Below are 23,523 nucleotides of genomic sequence, written 5' to 3'. Positions count from 1 at the left end.
CTTCGACTGGGAAACGATGTGTGAGATGTAATTTTATGCTGCTGCTAAGTCCAACCCACCCAGTACTTGTGTGTCTGTTTTCTGGGGAGTCCTTTTCTGTGTGGGTGGTCACTGGTGATCCTGGTTAGCTCTAGTAGTTCATCATTCCTCAGTCTGTACAATTAGACACTCCAGAAGCTTGTTAGTGTAGAATTAAATTGGATGCAGCTCTGCTGGTTTCTGTATGCATTTCTTGACTGTATTTCATCCGTAATATGGATGGGATGTTACGGGCTGATGCTTCTGAGGTGCCAGGAGGCTGCAAGAGCTTGTCTGCTGTTTCAAACAGCTGATCTCTAGTTACTGTGGTGTTGATCAAGTGAGTGGTGCTGTTGAGTAACATTTTTTGTTTGGTTGAGATTTTTGGTCTTTGTTTTTGTCATCCTCCTATTCCATGCTCTTTGTGACTTACCATATGTTCCTAATTGATTATGACACAAACATTTAACATGATTTTTTTTTTTCCTTAGGTTGCCTATGCTAATATTTGTGGTGTTTTGTGTTTTGTGATTCGTAGTCATACTCATTATACTGTTTCGGAAACTCTTCATGTTCCTTTTCCACGCTATAGATGGAGATCCTTGTAGAGCAGATGTATATGTTTTGGAGGAGCATGGGTACGTAATGTGTGAGGTATTCACAGCACCCTACTGTGAAAAAATAATTTTTGTCCTTCCCTTTTGCCTCTTCCTCCTGCGCTCCCTTGCTTACTTTTGGGCTAGGAACATGGCATTCACGTTGTGCATCTCGGTCAGTCTTGACTATCTTTTCTGATTTGCTTTTCCATAGTTCCCCAACACTTCGAATGGATGATCAGCATTCCTGTCTGAGTGCAAAACAGTAGTGCTGGCTGTAGAAAGTCTTCAGCAGGGGTAATCCAGTGCTGTCTGCGACTTCACCGCCATTAGTATGCTGTTGACATGATACAGGATAGTAACGTCGCTTTTGCAGTGTGGAGCTGAAGATGACTGGTGCTTTAGGGGCATGCAAAAAACAAAACCGATTTCACTGATGTTCAGTGTTTTGTCAGATTTTTCCCCTTCCCAGTGGAGGTCATCTACTGTATTCCTGAGTGCCCGGTGAGGCCGCTTGAGAGGAAAATTAAATAGGCAACAGTAAACTGAATCTGGGTAATGCAGTGTTTGGGGAAATAATCCTTGAGGCATAGTCACAGGAACTTTAGTCATGGGCCAGAACCCTGCTGTGTTAGGCAATATGCAGGCAGAAAGAAGTGAAACTATTTTAGAGGATGTATTTATAAGATCAAAGAAATAAAAGTACTTTTTGCCAGGGTTGTTGGTATGATGAATGTCACCTTCGGCTCCTCAGCAGTTAACCAGCTAGCTCTTGAACAGGTAACAGCCTACTTCCCATTACTGCAGTCAAGGACAGTAAATTTGAGATGTTAAAGTTTTAAATGAACTAAATTTGTGGACCTGAAAAGGGAGATCCTTCTGTATGTGACATATCATGCGGGTTTTGGATGAGCAGTGTAGGCCAGTAGGTTAAATGTCCTTGTGCGGATGATGAAAATGGGAGGCATATGTGATTTGCAAATCTCTTTTGTCTTCTTTAAGAGTAAAAAAATCACCCTTTTTCTTGATATTTTCTAAATGTACTATCCAGAGAAAGGAAAGGAATGTTTACCGTTTAGATACAGCTTAATTTATTACCTGGTGGGAGTATGGGGTCGGGCATTCCTACAGCTAGCGTTTCCACTGCTGTGTCTTTCCTCTTCTCTCTGGCAATGACTTTCCTTGTCAAAGGTGTAGATGCTGTATTTGAGTCTTTGCAGCTTGTTGCTGTAGAACAGCTGGCTTTTCCTGTAGGACCACTTCAGAGCTGAGCACACCGGCTATTTCTGAGCAGCAAAGTGGAGATGTGAATACTGTAAATGAAGCAGTAGAGGGAATAACAGCAGTGAGAATGTGGTAACATGAGTTAGAAACTAGAATAGCAGCCCACTGTGAACATGGAGTATATACGTACACTTTTTTTATTTGATAATGATACTCCCACTAGCTAGACTAAAAGTCACATGAGTATTCCCCGCTGTGTCCTGGACAGGCTTCCAGAGCCACTGGAGAGGAAGGAGAATGCAGCAACAGTCACAGGGACAAAGTGGGAGTGGAGGAAGAGCGGGAGGGAAAGCAGGCTGGGGAGGGGAGAGGAAGAGTGTGATGGGTGGGGTAATAAAAATAGAGAAAAAGGTAGCAACCTGGACATTGCAGAGGAGGAGGGAAATGAAATGTGACAGTTGTGAGTATCTGCTATTAAAGGTGAAAACAGGGAAAACAAAAATTAGAACCATTGTGCTGCTGATCTGATTCTGTCTCCAGCTCTTTCATGGTTTGAGTACTTTGGTGGCTTCTTACCTGGCAATTGTTTATTCACACCGCTATGCAGCGGGACAGCTACACTTCTTCAGATTTTTCAACCTGTGTAGAAGAAAATCGTTCCCAAAACTCTGGGTAGCCTTTTTCCTGTCCTTTTTATTCTTTCTTCATGGTTAATAAGAGAATTCTGTCTGGTCGAGAGACAGAATTATCACATCTTGTAGATGTGATAACATCATGAACTGCACAGTAAGTTATTCTCTTTCTTTGTCTCTTGATCTATTTCTGTTTGGTTTTTTTTTTTTTTCCCCAGTGAAAAAGGAACTCTGTTGTTAAAGGCTTTAACTTACTACCATAAATGGCAACTTTCCTTGTTGTGTTTTTGTTCATTTGAGCAAAATAAAAATAAAAAGCATATGTGGTAAACCTGTAACATCACAAAAGTTAAGAAACATTATGAAATACATGAAACTGTATTTCACCATTTTCAGTAAGTCACTTGGGTTTTTTGGGGTCCTGTAGTACTTTGTTTGTCAGCTTTCGGGCTGACGCTGAACACCAAGAGAATGTAGCGAATGGGCCTTATTCCCTGTCCTGTTTGTTTGTTTGTTTTCCTTCTAATTTATAAGATTACGGTAAGACAACAGTAAGATTAGAAATGAATGAATCTACTGGAAGTGAGTCAAGTTGTGGTGAAAAACCTAAATGCAGGGGTAAGCCAGGTTTATTCAGTACTGTTTCTAAAATTGTTTTCCTGTTTCTTTGAGGGAGAAGAGAGGAAAGTATGGGAGTAGCAGGAATTTTTAACTTTGGCTGCTTAGAGCTAAATTCTAGGAATTAAACAATGAAAATGAAACAAACCAGTACTATAAATATAACTAAATTTTGAAATAGAGTGATTTAATGGCTCTTTTTTTTTTTTCCCCCTGTAGGCTGAACTCACAGGCATCAAATGGCGTAGGTACAATTTCGAAGGTCATGGGGACTGTGGCCCTATCATTTCAGCCCCAGCACAGGATGATCCAATTCTGCTCAGCTTCATCCGCTGCTTGCAGGCCAACTTGCTTTGTGTGTGGCGCCGTGATGTCAAACCGGATTGTAAGGAGCTATGGATATTCTGGTGGGGAGATGAACCAAATCTTGTAGATGTGATACATCGTGAACTGCACAGTAAGTTATTATCTTTCTTTGTTTCTTGATTTATTTCTATTTTTTTCCGGTAAAAAAGAAACTCTGTTGTTAAAGGCTTTAACTTGCTTCCATAAGTGATTTTGTCACAATTTATGTATTCAGACCTAAAGGGGGGGGGGGGGAAATCGTGTAAACTTGACTTTTCTGCTGCAAGCAATCTGCAGATAAAATGCAAAATAAAACTTGAAAGAACTTAGGAGACCTATATCCAACATCATTATTTAGATTTTTGTGAAATCTCTGATGTGCTGTAAAATTAGAGTAAGTTCAAAGGATAATAATAAAGAAAATAAACTCTGGCATAAGATAATAGTTGATGGAATAAAAGGCCTATACTTTAGTCGGGTAAACTCCATGGCAGCACAAGTAAATCTGCAAGGTCGGAACTTGCCATGTTGGTCACACTACAGGATTTGACCGTCAATGGAGGCAAGTTGCCTCCCCTTCCAAGAAAGGGGAAGGTAGGTCAAAGGTGACAATGATAAGTTTGTGAGATTTGTAAGTTTTATGCAACTTGATTGTCCTCAGCGCCTCCAGAATGTGTGGCCTTAAAATGATACAACAAAACTCTATCTGTTGTGATCCTTTCTGGCTATGACTATCCACTATATATTAATCCCTTTTCAATGATGTATTGTTGCTTTCAGTAGACCTACTTTGCCTGAAAACTTTAACTCTTAAATGGTATTTTATTAGACTGCATGAATACTTGTCTCTTATTTTACCTCTCAGGTCTTGGATGAAGACAACGAAAGTTCACTAATACTGGAATAATAATAGTAATTAAAAAAAACAAAACCAAAACCAAACCAATGATAAGGATCAATTTCTTGAGTTTTGCAATAAATTTTCATCCTGGTAGCCTTTAGATCGTCTGGTTACTTGGTGATAACATTTGTATTCCAGTTCAAATACACAAAATGCTGTATTTGTCAAGTGTGCTTTAGTTGTCCTTTATCCCCCTGCCTCTACCCCACACTGTTTCGGTCCTGGGTTAAGCTGTATTCATTTTCTTATTCGTTATCCTGTTCCAGCCACCCATCTTCAGACTGCTACAAACTTCATACTTTCATGAATACCAGATTGTTTGGTAATGCAGCCTGTGAAATCACAGATAGGAAACACTGCGTATCTTTAGGCGTATTTCGTGCAGGTAGCTATGTGATCATGTATCATGAAAGAGATGGCTTGGAAGTGCTGCACCAAGCCATTCCACTGACATTAATTTTTTTATGAGGCACCTGTTTTGAATGAAGGCATGGATAATATTTCTACTTACCCAGCAAAGCTTTAATAATATATGCTTTTCTCTTTAGAAATAGAGTTTATTTAATATTTCAAATCTAGTATATGGGACTTAAGTGTCTTTTTATTTGAGGGGAGTTGCAGATGATCATTTCTGTTGTAAATTGATGTAGCTTGTTTGTTTATATCTAACATTTTGGTTACAACAATACAATGCTACTTCCAGTGATAATGGTATGGTGAAGCATTTAAATGTATGAATAGCTGAACCTGCTCGAATACAGTATGGGACAGACTATAGCAAATAGAGAAGAGTATCACTTTGACACAATTTTTTGCCTAGTCCAAAATTTTATGAAGCGTCCGGGCTGGAGCCTTCAGCACAATAACTTTTAAGCAAGATTAGATCTGAAAATTGTCTGCAAGAGCACTGTTTTTTATGTGTCAACAGCAGCAGTATCACACTGATAAAAAACAGTCTGAGCGTAGTGTGTTTCACAATGCTGCAGCCAGCTGTACTGAAAAGGTGTGTCTACCCTGGTACAATAGCACTGTCATTGCGTGATCCTTATTTGCAATGCTCTTTCAAATTAAAGTAAAAATATCTGAAAGAAAAAGATCGTACAGAGGATGTGAAAAGATGCAAAGCTGAGTTTGGAGATGGAGAAAGGAGGACTACGCCTAACTCATTTAGAGGGGTGAAGTACATGGTAATTGAAAGAAGAAGTAGTATGCTCCTGCTGTCAGGACCCTAAAAGAATTTGAGAAGTAATCTCCTTTTCTCCCTTCCAGTGCAGGTTTTGGAATTCTTTGCAATGTGTGTAAATCACATAATGATAGGTTTACTTGTTCTATATTAAAAGCACATTTCAAACTGCTTGTAGTGCCTTAGCAGATAATAAAGTGAGGTAATTGTAAAAAGTATTATAAATCTTACTGTTGATAGAGCTGTCTTGCTCTGTTCAGTAGTTTTTTTGAGTTCAAACGTCAGTATTGACAAAATATTGAACATCAGATTCTGCCAGAATGAGGCATTTAAGTACATGGATTCCTTGAAACGTGACAAAGGACATTGTGTTCAATATTTTATGCAGCAGCAAGGCCGAAGAAACAAAGTTATTTTCCTTTTTATTGTACAAGCAGACCACAGTACTGAAATATTCGATAGGTGAAATTTGTTTCCTGAGTTTACCAGCTCTTGAAAATATAAAGGACTTTGCATGTGGGCATGCAAACAGAAAATAAGTAAGTTACTGAAGCATAGTAATTTACTTGCCTGTCAGTGGAGCTGCCATAGCATGCTGTTTGTTTTGATATAACCTAGTCATGAAATAAGCTGCATTGGCTTAAAATCTTGTTCATATGGGTTGGATTGTCACTGGGGTCAGTAACTTCTAGTTCAATGACCAGAGCTTTGTTTTGTATTTGTACTCATATGTTTAGGAGCACAAGTCCCAGAAATCTGACACTGCAAATCCAAGTGGAAGACTAGAGTCTATCCGAAACATTTTCAGCTTTACAAATCCTGTCTTTTGAGAAATATGAACTTTAGGAGATAATGGCTGTTAATAAGATGATGGATTCTTACAGAGTATGAAGTTGCTCACAAAGTTTTGTATTTCTCTTTTCCTGCTTAGGACTTGTGCTTTAAAAGTGAAACTTTCATTAGGGTAATAAAAATTTAGTGGCAACTAAAGTTTAAGTTTTTCTTCTATTCATTCGAGTCTACATTAGAATTACTGATTTTTCTGAATAACAGTCATTCAAAAAATAGCGTATGACATCGAATACTTTTTTTTAAACAAATAAGAAGTCCAAGCTGAGACTTTTCTTTCAGAAGCACTTTTTAAAGTTTTGCATATAAACTGTGTGGGTTGCCTTATGTTTAGAATATTCAAGATAGATCATTTTGGAAACAACAATCTGCCTTTAATAAAAGAATTTCAAATAGTCATAGGGAAAACAACTTAGTAGTTCTAAACAGGAGGTAGGAGGAACAGTTGATTATGTAGTAGCTTTCCAAAACTGTGTAGATAATTAAATGCTGTCATGGGAGATTAAGTAAAAACAATTATTTGCAGAACAGCTATAGATCAGTTAAATAGTCAGCTTAACTAGACAGCTGTGAATTTCATAGGTGTGTCTCTTGCACATACTCCTACACTTCTTTTTCCTGCCAGCCTCAGCTGTTGTGTCCTCTTTTTTTATTGTGATTGGATTTTAAATTTGAAGAAAGATGGAAGATCTTTATTCTGTCCCAACTGAAAGAAGCAAATTGGTATGGGGTGACTGAGTGGGAGAAAAAAATTTGAGTAATTTTTCAAGTTTGAGAAAGTTGGGGGTGTGTTAGTTAGTGGAAGTTTTGTTTTCTCAAGGATAAATGCTATTTAACGATGTTCCTGCCTAAAGAGGTTTGACAAGTGTTACAGCTGCTGTACCTTTTCCCATAAAAATATTTTTTTGTCAATTCTACTAAAGGAATGGAATGGGAGAGGAGGGAGTATCTTATGTTGGCAGGTTTTCTGACAGGAAAGTTGTAGATTTGCAAGTTGCAGTGATCTCATTTGCATTTGGTGACCAAATACCATCTGGAGCACCACAGAGAATTTATACTTGACTCTTGGTTTTTTTTCTTTCCTTCCCCGCGCCCTCCCCTTGTACCCTATGCATTCCACGTAGATTATAAGCAGGTGATAATCTGTTCCTTAGTTGCCTTCCTTGCTATTGCAAAGAATGCTTATGTCTGACGTTTTAAACAACCTTTTTGTCTGACGGTTTTGTCTATAAACGTGTAATCTGTGTATTTCAGCTTTGCCTGTGGCATCTGTGGTACAGAGTACTTGAATTATCGGGAATAAGGCAGGCACTATGATGTGCGTTGCTACTGAGACTATGGTCTTGACCTTGGAGGTGGACTCTGGAAGACTGTCAAAATGTGAGACAGCATTTTGAAAATGAGTAACTGAGATTCTGGGCATTTCATAGAAAGATGCAGTTTCATTTAAAGAGCTGTCAGCTCGTTCGCCTGATGTGACTGGTTCTGGTAGGTATTTGGGATTGCCATGACATGTGTTCCTCTGTGAGCCTATGGAGACAAGACAAATGACTATGAGGAACCTAAGGTCAGTGAGGAACCCCAGGCACCCATCCAGCTGTTACTGTTGGCCTAACCAACGCATGGCACAGAAGCGAGAACCCTGTATTGTGACAGGTGCTTCAGCGTATAGTTTCAAAATAGAAGCTTAACAGTATAAAGCGTGTTAAGAGGAAATAAATACAATTTTGGCATTTTGCTACTCTTGGGACAGTCATCCTTGAAGTCTTGGTAAAGTTGCGGTTAACTCTTGAGTCGCTCTCACTTAAAACCCACTTAAAGATGTTTTCTCCTTAAATAGATCAGATTGAGAGTTCTTCCCAAGCAGCCTTTTTGTTGTAGGAGGAAGGGCTTGTGAAGGAAGGGTGGTGTATATATAATGTAACTGTTTTTCTCCGAGTTAACTTATTCTGAGCCAAAGGCTTTGTTTTTATGTATTGTCTGATGTATTGCACTTGATCCATTAATTGTTGGAGCTGCTTCCCCCAAAAAAGATACCAATAACCTTTGTGCTATATTGGATGTAGAACATCAGGATTTTGGTGGAAACTCTTATGAAGAATAGATTATCTTGTAGTAATTAAGTAAATATTTCCTGAGAGATTATTTTTCAGGATATTCACAGCCTGGTAAGTTTAAAAATGTAGTTAGAATTTGATCTGTGACAGAAAAAATCTGGCGCTTCAGTTCATTCCTGTTTCTGAACTCTTGACACATAGGGCTGACGCAGTTGTAATCCCCATGTGCTGATAAATGTTGAGAGGAAAAAATGTAACTGTAGGAAGGACTTGTTGCAAGGCATCCGTATTAGACCATATAGCTATGGCCCAGACTTAATTTCTGCTATTGTTTCTCTACATGCAAATTGCTGATGGGTAGATTTTCACCTACAGGAAAACAGCATGCCAGCTATGTTTTCAAGTGTGTTTCCTGAGAGGAATAACTTGCCAGAGCTCATTAAGTAAGTGTTTAATCTATAAATGTTAAGTAGGTCGTGTTTTTCAGTATTAATTAGGAATTTAAGGAAAAATAATGGAAAAGTTGAATTTTGAAAAATAGAAAACTTTTTTTTTGGCTCCGCTAATGTAAAAGAGGATAAAGGAGGAGTGAAAAATCTCCTTTACTTTCTGTTTAAATGGAAAATAGTCTATTTAAGGTTCTTTCAAGGTACTGTGTTTGATTTACTGTAGTTCTAAGGAATTGGGCACTCTTTCAGGAGATATGAAATCTGTTCTTAGCTGGTGTGTAGCAAGATATGTTAATTATTGAATGAGAAGATGTTCCTGTCTGTCAAAACATATTTTAAGTGTGTGAAGCAATGCGTAAAATCAAGAATAAGCACCCCTTCCTGTGAAATGGGTATACAAATTAATAGTCTTGCTTTTAATGAAAGTGCTTTTAAATCTCTTACTCCTATTATAAGAATATGAAAGTGGGAAAGAAGGGAATGTTTGCTGAAATGGCATTATGGCTAGCTTGAGTACTTGCTGGAAATTACCAAGAGCTGATCTCCTTGTTTCCTGCTTTGGTAGGCTTAGTTGAAGGGTGTGCAAGCATGCAATGTATATTACAGCAGTTTGTTTTATGCACTCTAGAATACATAAAACCAGTAACTATTGTCATGCTCAGTATTATTTAGAATGAGACCAGCTAATACATGGAAAAACAGTTCACGAACAAGGAATGAAAGGAATTTCACAGGAGGTGCAATGGAAGTATTTTTGAAGGCTTTCAATTTAAAAAGAAGGTACGAATATCAAGCAGCTGAGTAGCACTTATTAATTATTTGAAGTTAAAAGTGAAAATGGTTAATTGCCGGCTTTTGAGTTGAGTGGCATTAGCAAGTAGCTTCATATGACAGAAGACTTTATTGGAATATTAAGTTATGAAGAGTCTGCTTCGGGGTTGATTGCTTTCAATAAGATAGGCAATTAAGAAAATGCAAATTACTTAGATTATTTCCAAAGACATGAAAACAAAGTTAAACTCTTAAATTCTTGTGGAAAGAAGATAGGATTTAAAAGTGAATTCATACTTTCTCAGCTTGCAAAATTGTTCTGTGACCCTTATATTTGACACTGTTAATTGGTGTCCGGTGATTGCCAGTTGAAGTTTAGCTTAGACAAAATAAACTTTTTCTTTTAAGGAGGCATATTAAATGAGGTTATTATGCCATCATTTGGGATTAAGGAATTGCTTCATGGGAAAATGCCAACTCCTTTTATACACATGCAGTTGACAAGAGCCTTATTGTGTCTGGGAAAGATGTCTTCATTTTATTTTGTTTTCTTTTTAAAATAAATATTCTTCCCACCACCCCAACTTCTTCCCTCTTTTACTTTACATGTGGTTTATGGCTATAGGCAAGGAGGGTATGAGTTGTTTAAACAACAACAAAACATTCAAATCTGAGTGTCTCATTTAGAAGTCAGGTTGTTCTTAATTTTTCCTTAGTTATTCTTTTCTTCAGTGGTTTTTCTCTCAACATTAACAGTGAATCTCAGTGTTCAGAGTGGTATCAAATAAATATATATGGCATGCATCAATTCATTATCAATTCTAGTCAATGATGAACCATTCTAACAGGCTGCATTTTTTTTCCCCTTTTTACAGTCTGCAATGTCTAAGTCTAAAAGGTAACGAAAAAATATGAAATCTACTTAAGCGTCATCTGTAAGACAGCCTAATGTTTTGTTTTTTTGTGTTGTTTCCCCCCCCCCCCCCCCCCAAGAATTAACTTCTTCAATCTTTATATATGGGAATTTGGAGGTTTTGCTGTTAATTGCAACAAATAAGTTACCTTCTGAAAATAGTTTGAAGGAAAGACACTGATGGAAGGTGAAGAAATTCTCTACTGAATACCATGGTTTTTCCTTTTAATCTTCCTCCTTTCAAAATACAAGCTTAGTTCAATAGATGTAGTTGAAATGTTGATTAATTAGTCCTTAAGTTTTATTTGCCACACAATAGTTATTGTTTTTCTGTTGTGTTTTTGTGGAAAAATGAATTGGCGTTCATTGTGAAACATTAATAGCTGCATTCTGTAGTGAGCATTTAATGATTCTTTTGCCGAACTATTTCAGTAAGACTAGACTTCAGAGCAAACCATACACATTTAACAGAGGAGTAGAATTGATGCTACAAATGTGGTAGTGCACAGAAAGGGCTGGAAATCCGAAACAAGATTATAATAGCTCAGAATCCTTTTCAAATCAAAGCTAGAGTGAGGTATTACTAATGAATTGGAGAGAACTATTGTATAAAATGTGCTTGGAATTAACTAGAGTGAGACCAAACTGAAGTCCAACTTTTGAATGTAAATAAAATTGATGCGTTACCAGAGGCAATTCGGTGAACCACGTAATTAGGTTTTTTCCATGAAAAATGAGACATTACACTGCAGCTGCAGCAGAGCAGTATGTAAAGAATTTATATTCTAGTTATATGAAAATTAAACAATCATTAAAAGATTGTATTTTTAAAAAGTGCTGCTTGAGGGGGGGAAATGAAAAATCCAATCAGAATTTTATTTTTCAGCAATGTGTTGGGCAATATCATCCACAGTAGTTGATGTTTTTTGCTTCAGGGAATCTTTTTTTTCCCAGTGAAACGAACTCACTTAACTGTGTGAAGTAAATCTAAGTTAGCTTGAAGTGAAATCTGCATTAATAGAGCTCATTACTGATGTTTGTATTTTCATGTACTGAGTAATCCTAAGAACACAGGGTAGGCTCCAGTGGTAAATTTCATCTTTAAAAATAGATGAAATGCCACCTTCAAAAAATAATAATAAAAAATTTGCATACAATTTTGTTTTGTTACTGCCATATATAGAATAATTAATGAACTTCTAGTGACATACACGTGCTACTGCATTGCAACAAGAAACATAGAACCATGACTGTACTGAAGTTAACCTATAGTTTCTCCTTAGAGAGGTATGTTTTCCATTACATAGTATTTACTTTCTTTATTTTAATGTTCCCATTAAAGGTTATAAATATTGATGCAAAATTCTTATGCTTCAATTCTGAGACTAGGTTCGTTTCAAGTGGACTTAATTATACACATGCACTTACTTATCCAAGGATTTGACAGTAATCTGTATTACAAGTACATTGGATACCTAGAAACATCTACGTATGGCAATTTTAAGATTTAATCTATGGTTCAGCGTGTCAGTGATCGGCCATGAAATCTGAGAACGTGGTACACTGAGAATGAAGGTTTGAAATGTGAAGTCTGTTTCCTAATGTTTATTTGAAACTACAGGGCATGCTGAAGTTGTAATACCTCATTTACAGAACAGCAGGCCGTAAATATGCAAACAAATATTCCTGCATAGAATTAAGAGGAGGAGCAAGTGTGAAACAGTTGGGCTGTAGTACGCAGAATAGCTTAAGAATGAGGTTGAATTCTTACCTTTGCTCTTTGCCCGTGGGAGTTGTGGATTTCAATTGGAAAAGGGTGGAGTTTTGCTATTAGTCAAATATTAGTTTCTTGTTTAAAAAAAACCCAAACAACTGTGGTGTAGTCACTCATAATGACAACTAGAACTTCCAGTGAAACGGTCTTAAATTGTTTTTTCAATACTTAACATTCAAGGTGTTTGAAGGAAAAGTATTCACTAGAGGAAAGGCACAATACTGAAATATTTTTCTGTCCTTGTTGATCTAAACCACACTCTACATTTTTTTCACTGAGCAGTGTAAGCATAAGCTACCTGTGCTCAGTTTTTCTGGTATCAGAAAATTACCTGTATGTTCCCTTTAGTCGTAAAACTGCACTTCAGTTGTCTTTGTATTCTCTTAGTGCAGGTACAAGCTGGTGTGAGACAAGTCACCGTTTCTGTTACAGCTGATGACAAGGTTTGGGGCATCACAGCCTTGAGCTTGCTTAGTTTGCTTCTGCCTTTTACCATCTGTAACTTTGACGTGGAATAAGGCTGCTGCTACTTATGTGATCTAGCACAGTTAAACTCAGGTCTCCCCTTAGTGGCCCATGGCTACAAGTTTGAAGGACCTGCCTCTGCATGAAAAGGCTGTGGCCTGAAAATAGCCATTCCTGCTAAAAGACCTCTGCAGTCCTTCTTTCTGTTTTCCACTGGTACAGTATTTGCCAGTCTTTTCCTGGATTTTCACAAAATGTCGGGGCATTTTTTACTTTGGAATAATCAGTGGGACAAAGGGGTCAAATGGAAGTGCTACAAATTTGTGTAAGAAGTTGATGGGTGGGTAACAAATAATCAGGCAAAGTTAACACTTCAAATTTCCAGCAAAATTTAAGTGTGAAGTTCCTACACTAAGGAGTGTGTATTGATAAACTTGGTCTCAGAAGGAAGAATAGAAGGTGGCTTTTTTCAAGAAAACATTTCTTTTGTGTAATTCAGCTTGTTCCATGACATTCTGGTTGCTCTGTCTTTTCTGAAGCGTAAGTAATACCTTTTTTACAGCCAAGGGAGACTTCAGATCATAGGTGATGAAAGTATCATTGTACAGTGTTTTTTTTACTTGAATAGCTTTAAGAATTTCATGTGTATTCTTTAATGCTCTCTAAAGAGATGGGAGTTATGAAAATTATTATTGTGTCTACAGGGGGAACAGGAGGGCTTACAGTCTTACGTGTTTATGGTTCTGGAGAGTTGGTTAACCAGTTGGGGAATGGAAGTTAAATCTCTTGGCCCCTTCTGAGTTCAATAAAACTTATTCTATGCAATATTTTGCAACATATGTCAACCAAATTCACTGGAATCTGTTCTCTAAGGCAAATGAGGGGGAAGTGTGTGGGGTTTTTTGTCTCCCCAGTCTTTTTTTGCCTCCCCTGTATTAAAAGGGTGCTATTTCTGATAATACTGTAGTAAGTGGTGTGATTAGAAAGCTTGCTTCTGTATTTGATTGATGATCTTGCTCTGATTAAGTAATGGATATGATGTTGGACTATGTTGGGTTGGGATAGAATGATGAAAGGCTTGACTGAAAATCCTGCTCTTTCCAGTGGTATTCCTGAATGTGCCTGGGAATTCTGCCACTTTAAAAGGCTGCTTATCAAGAGGACTGTGTTTCTGATAAGTTTTACAGGTTGACTTTAATGTGCAAGTGGCTTATTGAAAGATAACATTTTATTTTTATTTTGTACTAGCATTATATTTTGAAAAACTTAAAGATAACTCATGGATTCTGTTGCCGTCTTTAGCAGCCCTTGATTGGTAGTCCAATTCTGTTTTTCTTTTAAAAGCAAAGTAAGTTTTTTTTTTCATTGCTACAACACAACAAAAGCGATTATGGAAACAAGATTTATTTAATTTTTTTTTCCATTGATGCAAAAGAAATGCAGCTACTTCAACACCTGGAAAGGAAAAGTGACTCTTCTTTCCTTGCTTGTTTCAGTAATAAGTGGAAAGAATATATATTGCAACTTTTTAACTGTTAATACGGACAGTTATCTCCTCCTTTTCATGGTAAGTCACTTCAGAACAAATGAAAAAAAAAAATGCAAGAGACTGATACGCTTCTGCCTGCTGGGAAAAGGAGTGTAGTTCAGTTTTAAGCCTGACAAGCCATTTAAACCTTTGTGCCACTTCACCTTTGTGCTGTGTATTGTGTTGAACGTCACAGTAAGCTTCATGTGGGGAACTGTATCTCATTATGTAGATTGCGGTATATTGAAGTATTATGTTGTACGTGCAGAAACTATGTATTTGGGGAGTGAACTGTTACGGTTCAGCAGTGTGAAAAAGGATTGAGGTAAGTGAAGTGCTGGACTATTGAACAGCACACACTAAAAATGTAAAGTCGTATCCTGGAGTGATGTCAGCATCGTTGCTGCTTCTCTTCTGCTGGCTTGTTGGTGCTTCCAGCTTAAGTAGGGTCCTCTAATCCTCTGTCTTAGACTCTGCACAAACTCAGAGCTAGAGTTTATACCCAAAAGAGTTTTACAGTCCAAATGGAGGAGTTCCCACACGTCTGTTCCCTTTCCCATTCTTTGGGAAAGAATTTGTTCAGGAGCTAATAAGCAGATGAGGTAAAGCTGAGAGTAATAAACAGCAATGTGTTTCAGAGATCTGTCTAGAGAGACTTTGTACCTGGGGAAGCTATCCATTGAAATGTATAACTTCTAGACAGCTATCTGCTGTCCCAGGTGTATGTAGAATTATTGCTCAGTTCCCCCCTTGCCTTTTTCTTAAACTAAACCAGATTGCAGTAAGCATTTTTTTTTTATTATTACTTCTTTTGCTGTAAACCACAGTTAAGTCATGGAAAGTGGGAAGAAAAACATTTTGCCTGCGAGACTGTTACTGCTTAGTTTCAAAAGAAATACGCTATGGTACTCAAATTCCTAATGCCTCCCTTTTTGGTATACGGCTTCCTGCCCAGCCTTGTCCAGAAAGTTTCTCAGAAAGCCCACAAAATGTAATTGGTGAGCAAACATTACGCATAAGCAGTCTTCATTGTTCACTTGTATGTCCTGTCCTAGGCAGCTGTCTCAACTTTTGTGCCACAGGGAGATGCTCAGCTTTCAGGATGGCTGACCCTGTGTTTTAGCAACTTCTCAAACTAAAGTGCTCAGATTATTAGTGTGTTAATAACCTAGCCAAAAGAACATAATGCTTATAGATACATTGAATGTGTATATGTATTAAAAAATCCATTACTATCTTTGAGGAAGTAACTGTTGAATTGAATGGGAATTTACATGACTTCAGTCTTTGGTTCTCTCTCTAGTTTTACAATTATTTTACATCTTTGCTTATTTATTTATTTATTCACCAGTCGTAAACTTAGCAGCAAACCTATGTTATAGATCCTCTAGGAAAGATGTTTATTTGCTTTTTCTTTCCCTCTTCGGTAACTGAGTACAATTTACATTTTGCCAGTTAGCATAATGAACTGAATGGGAGTTAAAAATAAGTTTCTGAACTCAAAACTGGCAAAATACAAAATATGTAGGAGGGCCATGATAGATACATTAAAAAACCAAAAAAAAACCCCAATGAAAAAAGACCAGGGCAAACCCTCCTGTGCTTTTAACCAGTAGAGTCTAGAACTTTACTGCTTGCTATCTCTCTAGGCCTCCTGCTTGTGTTCCCCCACCCTCCCCAAATATCAGAAGCAGCAACTGACTTTTTAGTATTTTCATCTGAATGTAATCGCTTAGTTTAATTTACATGTAATCACTTCACTGAAAAAGTAGAGACCTTGGATTACTCATACATTGGAAAAATCTATGGTAGCTATTCATTATTGAAGATACCATTTTATATAGCTGAATGGTATATACAAGAAACATATGCTGATTTAGCTGAAATAACAGAGGGATGTGGAAGGAGCTGCACACTGATAAGGCTGCATGATTCATTATGATGTTAGTTCAGAATCTTTCATTGCTCAAACTGCTGAGCTCTGTAGTTTTATACTGTCATTTGTCTTTGTTTTAATGGGATTAAGTAATTATGTGTGCATTTTCTTTCAACTAACTAGCCTGATAAAAGCATGCAAAACTGAATAGCCTATAAATTGTCAGCTCTTCTGTTCTAGAAAAAGTGCTTCGATTGCACTGTAGTTTTTAAGTCTTGGTGCATATATTTAGATGACCTACTGAGGTGAGTAAGACTATAGACGTAGTTTATGTAACTAATGGGCTGAGAGTCTCCCCTTGGGAACGTGGCTAGGGGAAAGCAGACCTCAGCCTACAGTACAGAACCTTTAAGAGAACAATCCGCAGCATTTTAAAGCAGAAATAACAGGTACGTAACCTAAGGCAGTGTCATAAGTGACTTTTCAGCTGTTCTCCCAAGCACTGGAATAACTCCTTAGTTGTATTGATCATATTTGGTATTGACATTTATACTTTGGCTGTAGCAGCAGTAGTTTCAAAGTTTGCTTCTGCTTTGCAAAATCTCTACCTCTGTCCTGCAACGGTTAAGACTTTCACTAGCTTTTTGTTAGCTTGGTATCCGTCTGATTTCTCAAGTATTGACTGCTCGTCGTGTATCATGTCATAGGAAAAGGGGAGCATTCGTGTTTAATGGAGCAGGTGTTTGGTATGTGATATCATCAACCCACTTAATTCTTCTTATTGCTGTGTCCTTTCTGTGTGGCGTGTTTATACATTCAATTTTATCTTTAGTATTAATTCAAATTAAGCCTTGTTTTGAGAATTTGTGTTACCGGCTTTCACAAAGTTGTTATGTTTGCTTCCTGCTGCTTGTTCATCACAAATGTTGGTCTGGGGGAAGAAAAGGTTTTCATGTATTCGAATGATAACTAGTAGTAACTATGCAATAGTACTGTTAATTCGTTTTTAAGTGGTCTGCATATAAGAACATTTTTGTACTATTATGCTGTTTTATAATTTCACGCTAGAACAAGCTTCTGTTACTTGGCGTTAGTGCTAGTTCATATATGTCAGAACTATAGTTTTTCATTCCTCTTCTGGCTTGAAGTTACGTTGTCAGCAGATGCATTTCTTCTTTTCCGGAGTTCGCAGCTTACACTTGATAGTACAGTTTGTGAGTTTTGTGGAATTGTGACTACTTAATCCCAGGAGGCTATTTAAATTAACCTGTTGTTATGAATAATGAATGAGTGTATCCTAAAAATGATTTTTCTTGTTGTCCGTACAATTTGTCAAAAGGCTTTCTGTGATTGCTTAGTATGTGCAATGCTGATAGAGACGGTCTTGGTGTTAAGAACAGTAACTTGTAGGACCCATGCTAGAAATGGACAACTTTCCCGACATCTGTTTTTGTGATCTGTGGAGGAAAATAAATCAGTTTGCTTGTTTGCCTGTATTGCAAGTGGAATTAGTTTGTATCCTGGTTTCCTAACGGAATGGATAAGCGCTACCTGAATGTTGAATTTCTTGTATCTTCATACTGGACCTCAGCTGGCTATTTACAGTGGTTTGTAAACTCTTCCATAGATTGCTGTAGGAGTAGGAGATAGGAGTTGTTACTCCTGCTTTGGGATTTCTAGCTGCTGAGCTGATTGTAACCAGAAGCTCTAAAGGTACCTTAGGCAAGCCAAGGTGCCTGGTTTTGTGTTTAGCATTTCCCCCCTGGCCACCCAGTCTAAGTTTCCTCAGCACTTTAACTTGTGAGGTTATCCAGGATGTGTAGCCAAGATGTGAGACTGAGGAGGAGGGAGTTCTGGTCCCTGGTTGCTTTTATGTGCTATGATAAACAAGCAGGCAATAGGAATGATAAATGAAACTTAAGGCTTGCTTGCTTATCACTTCACCTTGCCTTTCTGTGTTCTGGTAGCAGGGACAAATTGGAAAAAGGAGAGGTGTTGTGGAACTGTTTAAAAATAGCAGATATCCAGTATCCCTCTTTGTTGCTCACGCTACTCCCAGCTAAGTCTTCGTGCTAATCCTCATGTGATTAAGAAAGTTGGATGATGACACAAAGACCTCTACAAAGTAATGCTTTAGGAAGATATCCTGCTGTGTTCTTCTGATGTCACATCTGGGATGAGATTATAGATTTAAAATAAGAAAAAAAAAAAGAAAAAGAAAATGCAAACCTGAAATCCCACGAACTGTAACTTGTTAAAAGCCTTCGAATAAATCGAGCTTGAAGAAAATCGAAGGATTTAAGATATTTTGTATAAATTTATTAGAAAAGAATACAGAGTAGAAAGACTCAAGTTTTATTTGCCATGATTGTTGTCAATATGTAGAGAAACACTTAAGTGCTGTATTGTCTCAGTCTCTCACTGTAACATGTTGAGCATTTGCAGTTGTAGATCCCTGTCATATGTTAGAAATACGAAATTTTGCAACCAAATAAAAACATACTGAAACTTTGGATTCACAAAACTTTATGCCATTTGTCATAACTTTGGTTGTAGCTTCTGTTCAGTGTTGCAGCTGGCCAGCGTATAAAGGGAGTTTTCAAAAATGTATGTACTGTGAAAATGTAGTTGTGTTTATGTAATGATAGTTTATTTAGTGGAACCTTTGCAGAGAATTTGACTGCCCTGCGTAGTGTCTAAGTTAAGAGGGTGGGACACAAAAGAAGGGCTAGGGCACAGTCATCTTAAGCAGAAATTACATAATTGGATTTTTGTGAAAGTAGATTAAGTTTTTCAGAGGTGATACCTATGTTAGTAAGTAATTCTGTGAAATAAAAGCAGCTCATTAGATCAAAGCAATTGGGTTGAAGGTCCTGTAGTCCACACTATATGAAATTTGGGAGTTTGTTTCAGCTGGACCAGAAGTCCGCACCATGCATGGCTTTGAATTAGTTTAAACAATGACCCTTCAGATCCTTTGGGGGCTGGGGTGTATTTCAGCGTGTACACCGAACAGAGATCCTGGCTTTGTTGCTGCCGAATGAATCTGTTTTGTATATACCAGAACTGTCAAAGTGATAAGATAATAGGTGATCAGAGTTACCCGGTGTTTATGCTTCTTAAATACTGCTGCAGTAATTTGGTTTGTTACTTGTCTACAATGGATGTACTGCATGGATGGCGTTAGATCCTGGTGATTTTTTTCCTCTCGAGACACAGTTTGTCGTGACAACCTATATTTGTCTCGCATACATTGGTTTGTGTGTGTAAGAGATTCGCTGCATCTTGGACGTGGTGTGTAAAGTCAAGAAAGTCTGTTAAACATGTGTACAATAAACCTGAGGAACCCAGGCTGCGTTGAATTGATTTTTTTATATGTGTTATTCTGCTGGTCTGCTGCAGGGTTGCCTTATGGTGGTCATTTATGTCCACTGCCAAATGTCTGGAAATTACCCACAAATGTTGAAAGTCCTCATGTTCCAGGCACGGTGCCTAGGTGTGAAGAGAGGACGCAGCCACTGAAGGTGTGTAGATTGTTATCGTGGGTGTAGGTTTCCTTCGTGATGCCATGCTTGCTTTTCTACTCTAAACAGCAGGATTGTGCTTGTATGTGAGGAGGTGCCTGTGTTCCTGGCCCTTCCGTTAAACTGTAAGATCAACTACCCTTCTTGTTAAAATATTGAGTAACTCTAAAAATTTCATCAACATTTATGAAATATTTAAAAAATGGGCAGCACTACTGAATTAAAGTGAAAAGGGGCTTTTGCATCTTATCTGGTCATTTGAAATAGAGTAGGGAAAAGACAAGAAGCCTTTGCTACTGACTCTTGGATTTCTCTTGGATTTAGTCTTGTAAGTAATGTGGTAATGGTCGGTTTCATGTTGTTCTGGATGAAAACTAAAACATCAGATTATATGATTTACATAGTTTAAATTATTTTGCTGTTCTTATATTTACATTAGTCTTTCCTTGTATTTTTGTTAGGCAAATTAATTTCTTGCTAAATATTTGTGAAGAGAATTTCAAAATACTGTGATTAGTTCTTTTATTTTGAAAGAAATAGTTAACAAATAGGAAAACGCTTTTGGAGTGCTGAATTTCTGGCAAGTACCATCGGTACAGAGTGTACTGAACTGTAAATGTTGCAGAGTTAGCACAAACTGTCTGATATAAAAAGCACGTTTTTGTTATAAACACTGGCTGGTTAACAAAGTTGTTGGTCTTACAGAACAGCTTTAAACAGTGACTTGCTTTTGAGTAATATGAAATATTTGTCTTTTAGTGAATGTTGTCTTAGGAAAAATCACTGAAGATAACAAATAAACCAGTCCTTTTGTTATGCAATATAAGTGAATTTGAACTTCCTTGTTTTTATCTAGACTGTTTCAGTTTAATTTATATGTTTTTGGAGGTTATTCTTCACTTGAAATGGTGGGGTTTTTTTTTTTCTTCAAAAACAAGTATTTGTATAGGTGTCTTCTGATTTCAAAATTGGCTACGCTCTTTGTAAGCTTTGTCTTGTTTTCTTTCTGGATTTGTACTGACACTTCAGTGTGTCTGTTATTGTAGTGTTTCCAGTGACCGGAGTCGCAACAGTAATGGAAAATAACAACTTAAGTAAACATTTTCAGGAAGTATAAAGCAGTGTGAATGTGTAAACCTTTCCTAGCCTAAGCTCTGTAAAAAAAGTTCTCTCGAGTTCTACCCTGTGAATGATGGGCTTCGAGATTTATTTTCTGTGGCTCTCTTTTTAATATTAGATGCTATGAACATATGGCATGTGAAGTGCCTCTAGACACTGTATTTTGGGAATGATCTGGGGTATATTAACTTATAACCAGGATCAACTGGCCTTTTTATTAAACGGTGTGATTTGTTTATTCTGAATTGTAGGCTTTATGTCATCATTCCTTACTTGATCCTGTACTGTATATATTTCTTTTTTTCCAGCTGTCTCTGTGAATTCAGCTGGGGGAGGTGATGCATCTTTGTGTGTGTGTGTGTGTGTGTATAGTAGCAGTAGTACATACCAAGGAAGAACAGAATGGAAGGAACGACCATTTTGGAGATAAGTTGCATTTTGTCAATCATGATAGCCAGTTTACAGTCAAGGATGATAATTTCTGAGCTCTCTGTATGCAGATCTGTATTTGTGTTGGAAGAGGAGGGCAATATGTTAATTTGACACATCCCTTTAAAACGAGAATACCCATTGTTTAATTTGGTTTGTCACTCTAAGTGCATCCTTATTATTTTACCAGTTTTTTTTGTGGTGCTATAGATGGCCCAGTTTAATCTTACTTGTGTTTGCTACACCTAATGTAATGGATATCTTCTGGGATCTTTGGGAGAAAGAAAACAAAGCCAAAAACCTCTTACCATTCTGTATAAAGCATTTATATACCTTCGTTAGTATAGCAGTAACTTCAGATTTATAGTCATCTTCGATAGAAGCTAGATGTCTGGGACACTCTTCATAGGCCTGCTAGGTGCTTTGCCTGTACTTTAAAGTGTCTCAGTACCTTTTAAAATTGACTTTTTTATGCAGCAACCCATCTTCTGAGTCTGATACAATACCAAAGGTTTGGCTTGAAAGTCATAAAGGTGTGCATTGAATGGCGTTTTAAACACCTGGAATGTTACATGTTCAAAAAGCCCACCACCCAAAAGACTTTATTATGCTTTATCTGATGACTATTTTCCCCTTTTATTATATTGCCTATGTTTAATATTTTAGGAAGATAAATTATTATAGAATTATACAGTAGATGAGACTGGAGGACAGACCAGTAGTTGGGGACCTCTGGGTGTCTAGTCCAACCCTCCAGCTCAAAGCAGGGTCAATTAGAGCAGGTGGCCCAGAATGATGTCCAGTCAGGTTTTCAGTATCTCTGAGGGTAAAAACTCCACAACTTGCTTCGGGAGCCTGTGTTCAGTCAACCTTACAGTGAAAAGCCCATTTCCTCTTGTCCCATCACTGGATCATACTGAGAAGTCTGGCTCCATCTTCTTTCTTCCTTCTCATCAGATATTTCTGCACAATGAAAGATGCCCTGAGACTTCTTTTCTCAGGGCTAAACAGTCCCAGCTCTTTGAACTTCTCCTTGTATGACAGATACTCCCATCACTTAGTCATCATTGTGGCCTTTTGCTGGACTCTGAGTTTGTCCATGTGTGTCCTGTACTGGGGAGCCCAGAACTGGACACAGTACTCCCAGTCTGGTCTCCCTAGTACTGAATACAGGGAAACTATGAAGGAATCAACTGTAGTTCTTAGCAATAGCTGGGAACCGTGCAAGCGACATTTAGGTCACAAGTGTCCAGAGAACATCCATTATATACTTACAGCACAAGTCTAAAAGTGCTCCTTACACAGTATATCATACTTAAGCTATATAAATCAAAAGACCACAACCTGCAAAAACTGCAGGGCCACAAAAATCAGAATGGCACCAATGTCTTAGATTTTTGTGATTACTGGGAATTTTCTAGGTGAAATGGGCTCAGATGGTCCTAGGAAAGGACAGTTCAAGCATTACAGGAGGCCGAAGTAAAGTATAATTTTGATTTTTTGGGTACTATTTGCGTGTGTGTGTAAACTTGGTTTCATCTTTTTTGTAGTAATCTTGCTATTCTGTGTTAACCAGGATCCCCTGTTGATTTGGGCACTCTGGAGTAAAGAAGGTGGTGCACCATTGCTATCAGATTTTGAACTGATGGCTACATGACTGTAGCAGTCACTTTGTCTTCATACATCATGGTTGTCTCTTCTAGTCTTGAAGAGGGTGATGAGAGGTGTGGGAGGTTAATGTTGTTGCTGTTGGCATGCCGGTTCTATAGATTTTATTCTTGCTGTTCTTCATCTTCAATGACATTTAAGTCTGTTGTGTTAATTCATTATCATATTTTTATTCCCTCTTCCCCCTCCCTTTTTTTTTTTTTATTGTGTTTATCTTAAGCTGAGCTTGGAATTTCTTGGGGGAGAGTAGGTGCCTCTATCCCTTTTCTGATCTTTAAAGATGAGCCCGGCACCCGTCGAAGCTGTGTGGGGAACGAGTGATGGGACAGGGCCTCATCGGTCAGCAGGAGAGAAGGAGCTGCTTGTGTTCACGCCACTGCTGAGCGTGAAAGAAGCTAACGAGTAATCCATTTTTTTATATCGGTCATCTCCTGCTGCCTGCTTGGAAGGAACATTTTGGTTGGTAAAAGGTGGTGGGGGCAGGTTTGGTTTTGGATGATAAATGAGCAACCTGTTTATCCCCTTTTTAACAACAAGGAAAATCTAATTACTTAACATTTAACAAATGAGCCAAAGCAAACCTT

The 23,523-nt window shown here is 37.7% G+C and overlaps 1 protein-coding gene across 1 annotated transcript in view; it reads left to right on the top strand.

Annotated features, from left to right (window-relative positions):
• Nucleotides 1–1,343: 1,343 nt before the first annotated feature.
• MED13L (mediator complex subunit 13L) overlaps nucleotides 1,344–23,523 on the top strand; it is a gene marked incomplete at its 5' end in the record, with an annotated part of 179,169 nt that continues 156,989 nt past the window's right edge. Inside the window, 2 exons of the mRNA XM_082007756.1 lie at nucleotides 1,344–1,394; nucleotides 3,308–3,545. Coding sequence (XP_081863882.1) covers nucleotides 1,344–1,394; nucleotides 3,308–3,545 — 289 coding nt within the window. The remainder of the gene's footprint in view (nucleotides 1,395–3,307; nucleotides 3,546–23,523) is intronic.

Source organism: Phaethon aethereus, assembly GCF_964289735.1.
Source record: "Phaethon aethereus genome assembly, chromosome: 17".
Classification (NCBI taxonomy): Eukaryota; Metazoa; Chordata; class Aves; order Phaethontiformes; family Phaethontidae; genus Phaethon; species Phaethon aethereus.
This window is presented reverse-complemented; position numbering and strand designations above follow the sequence as displayed.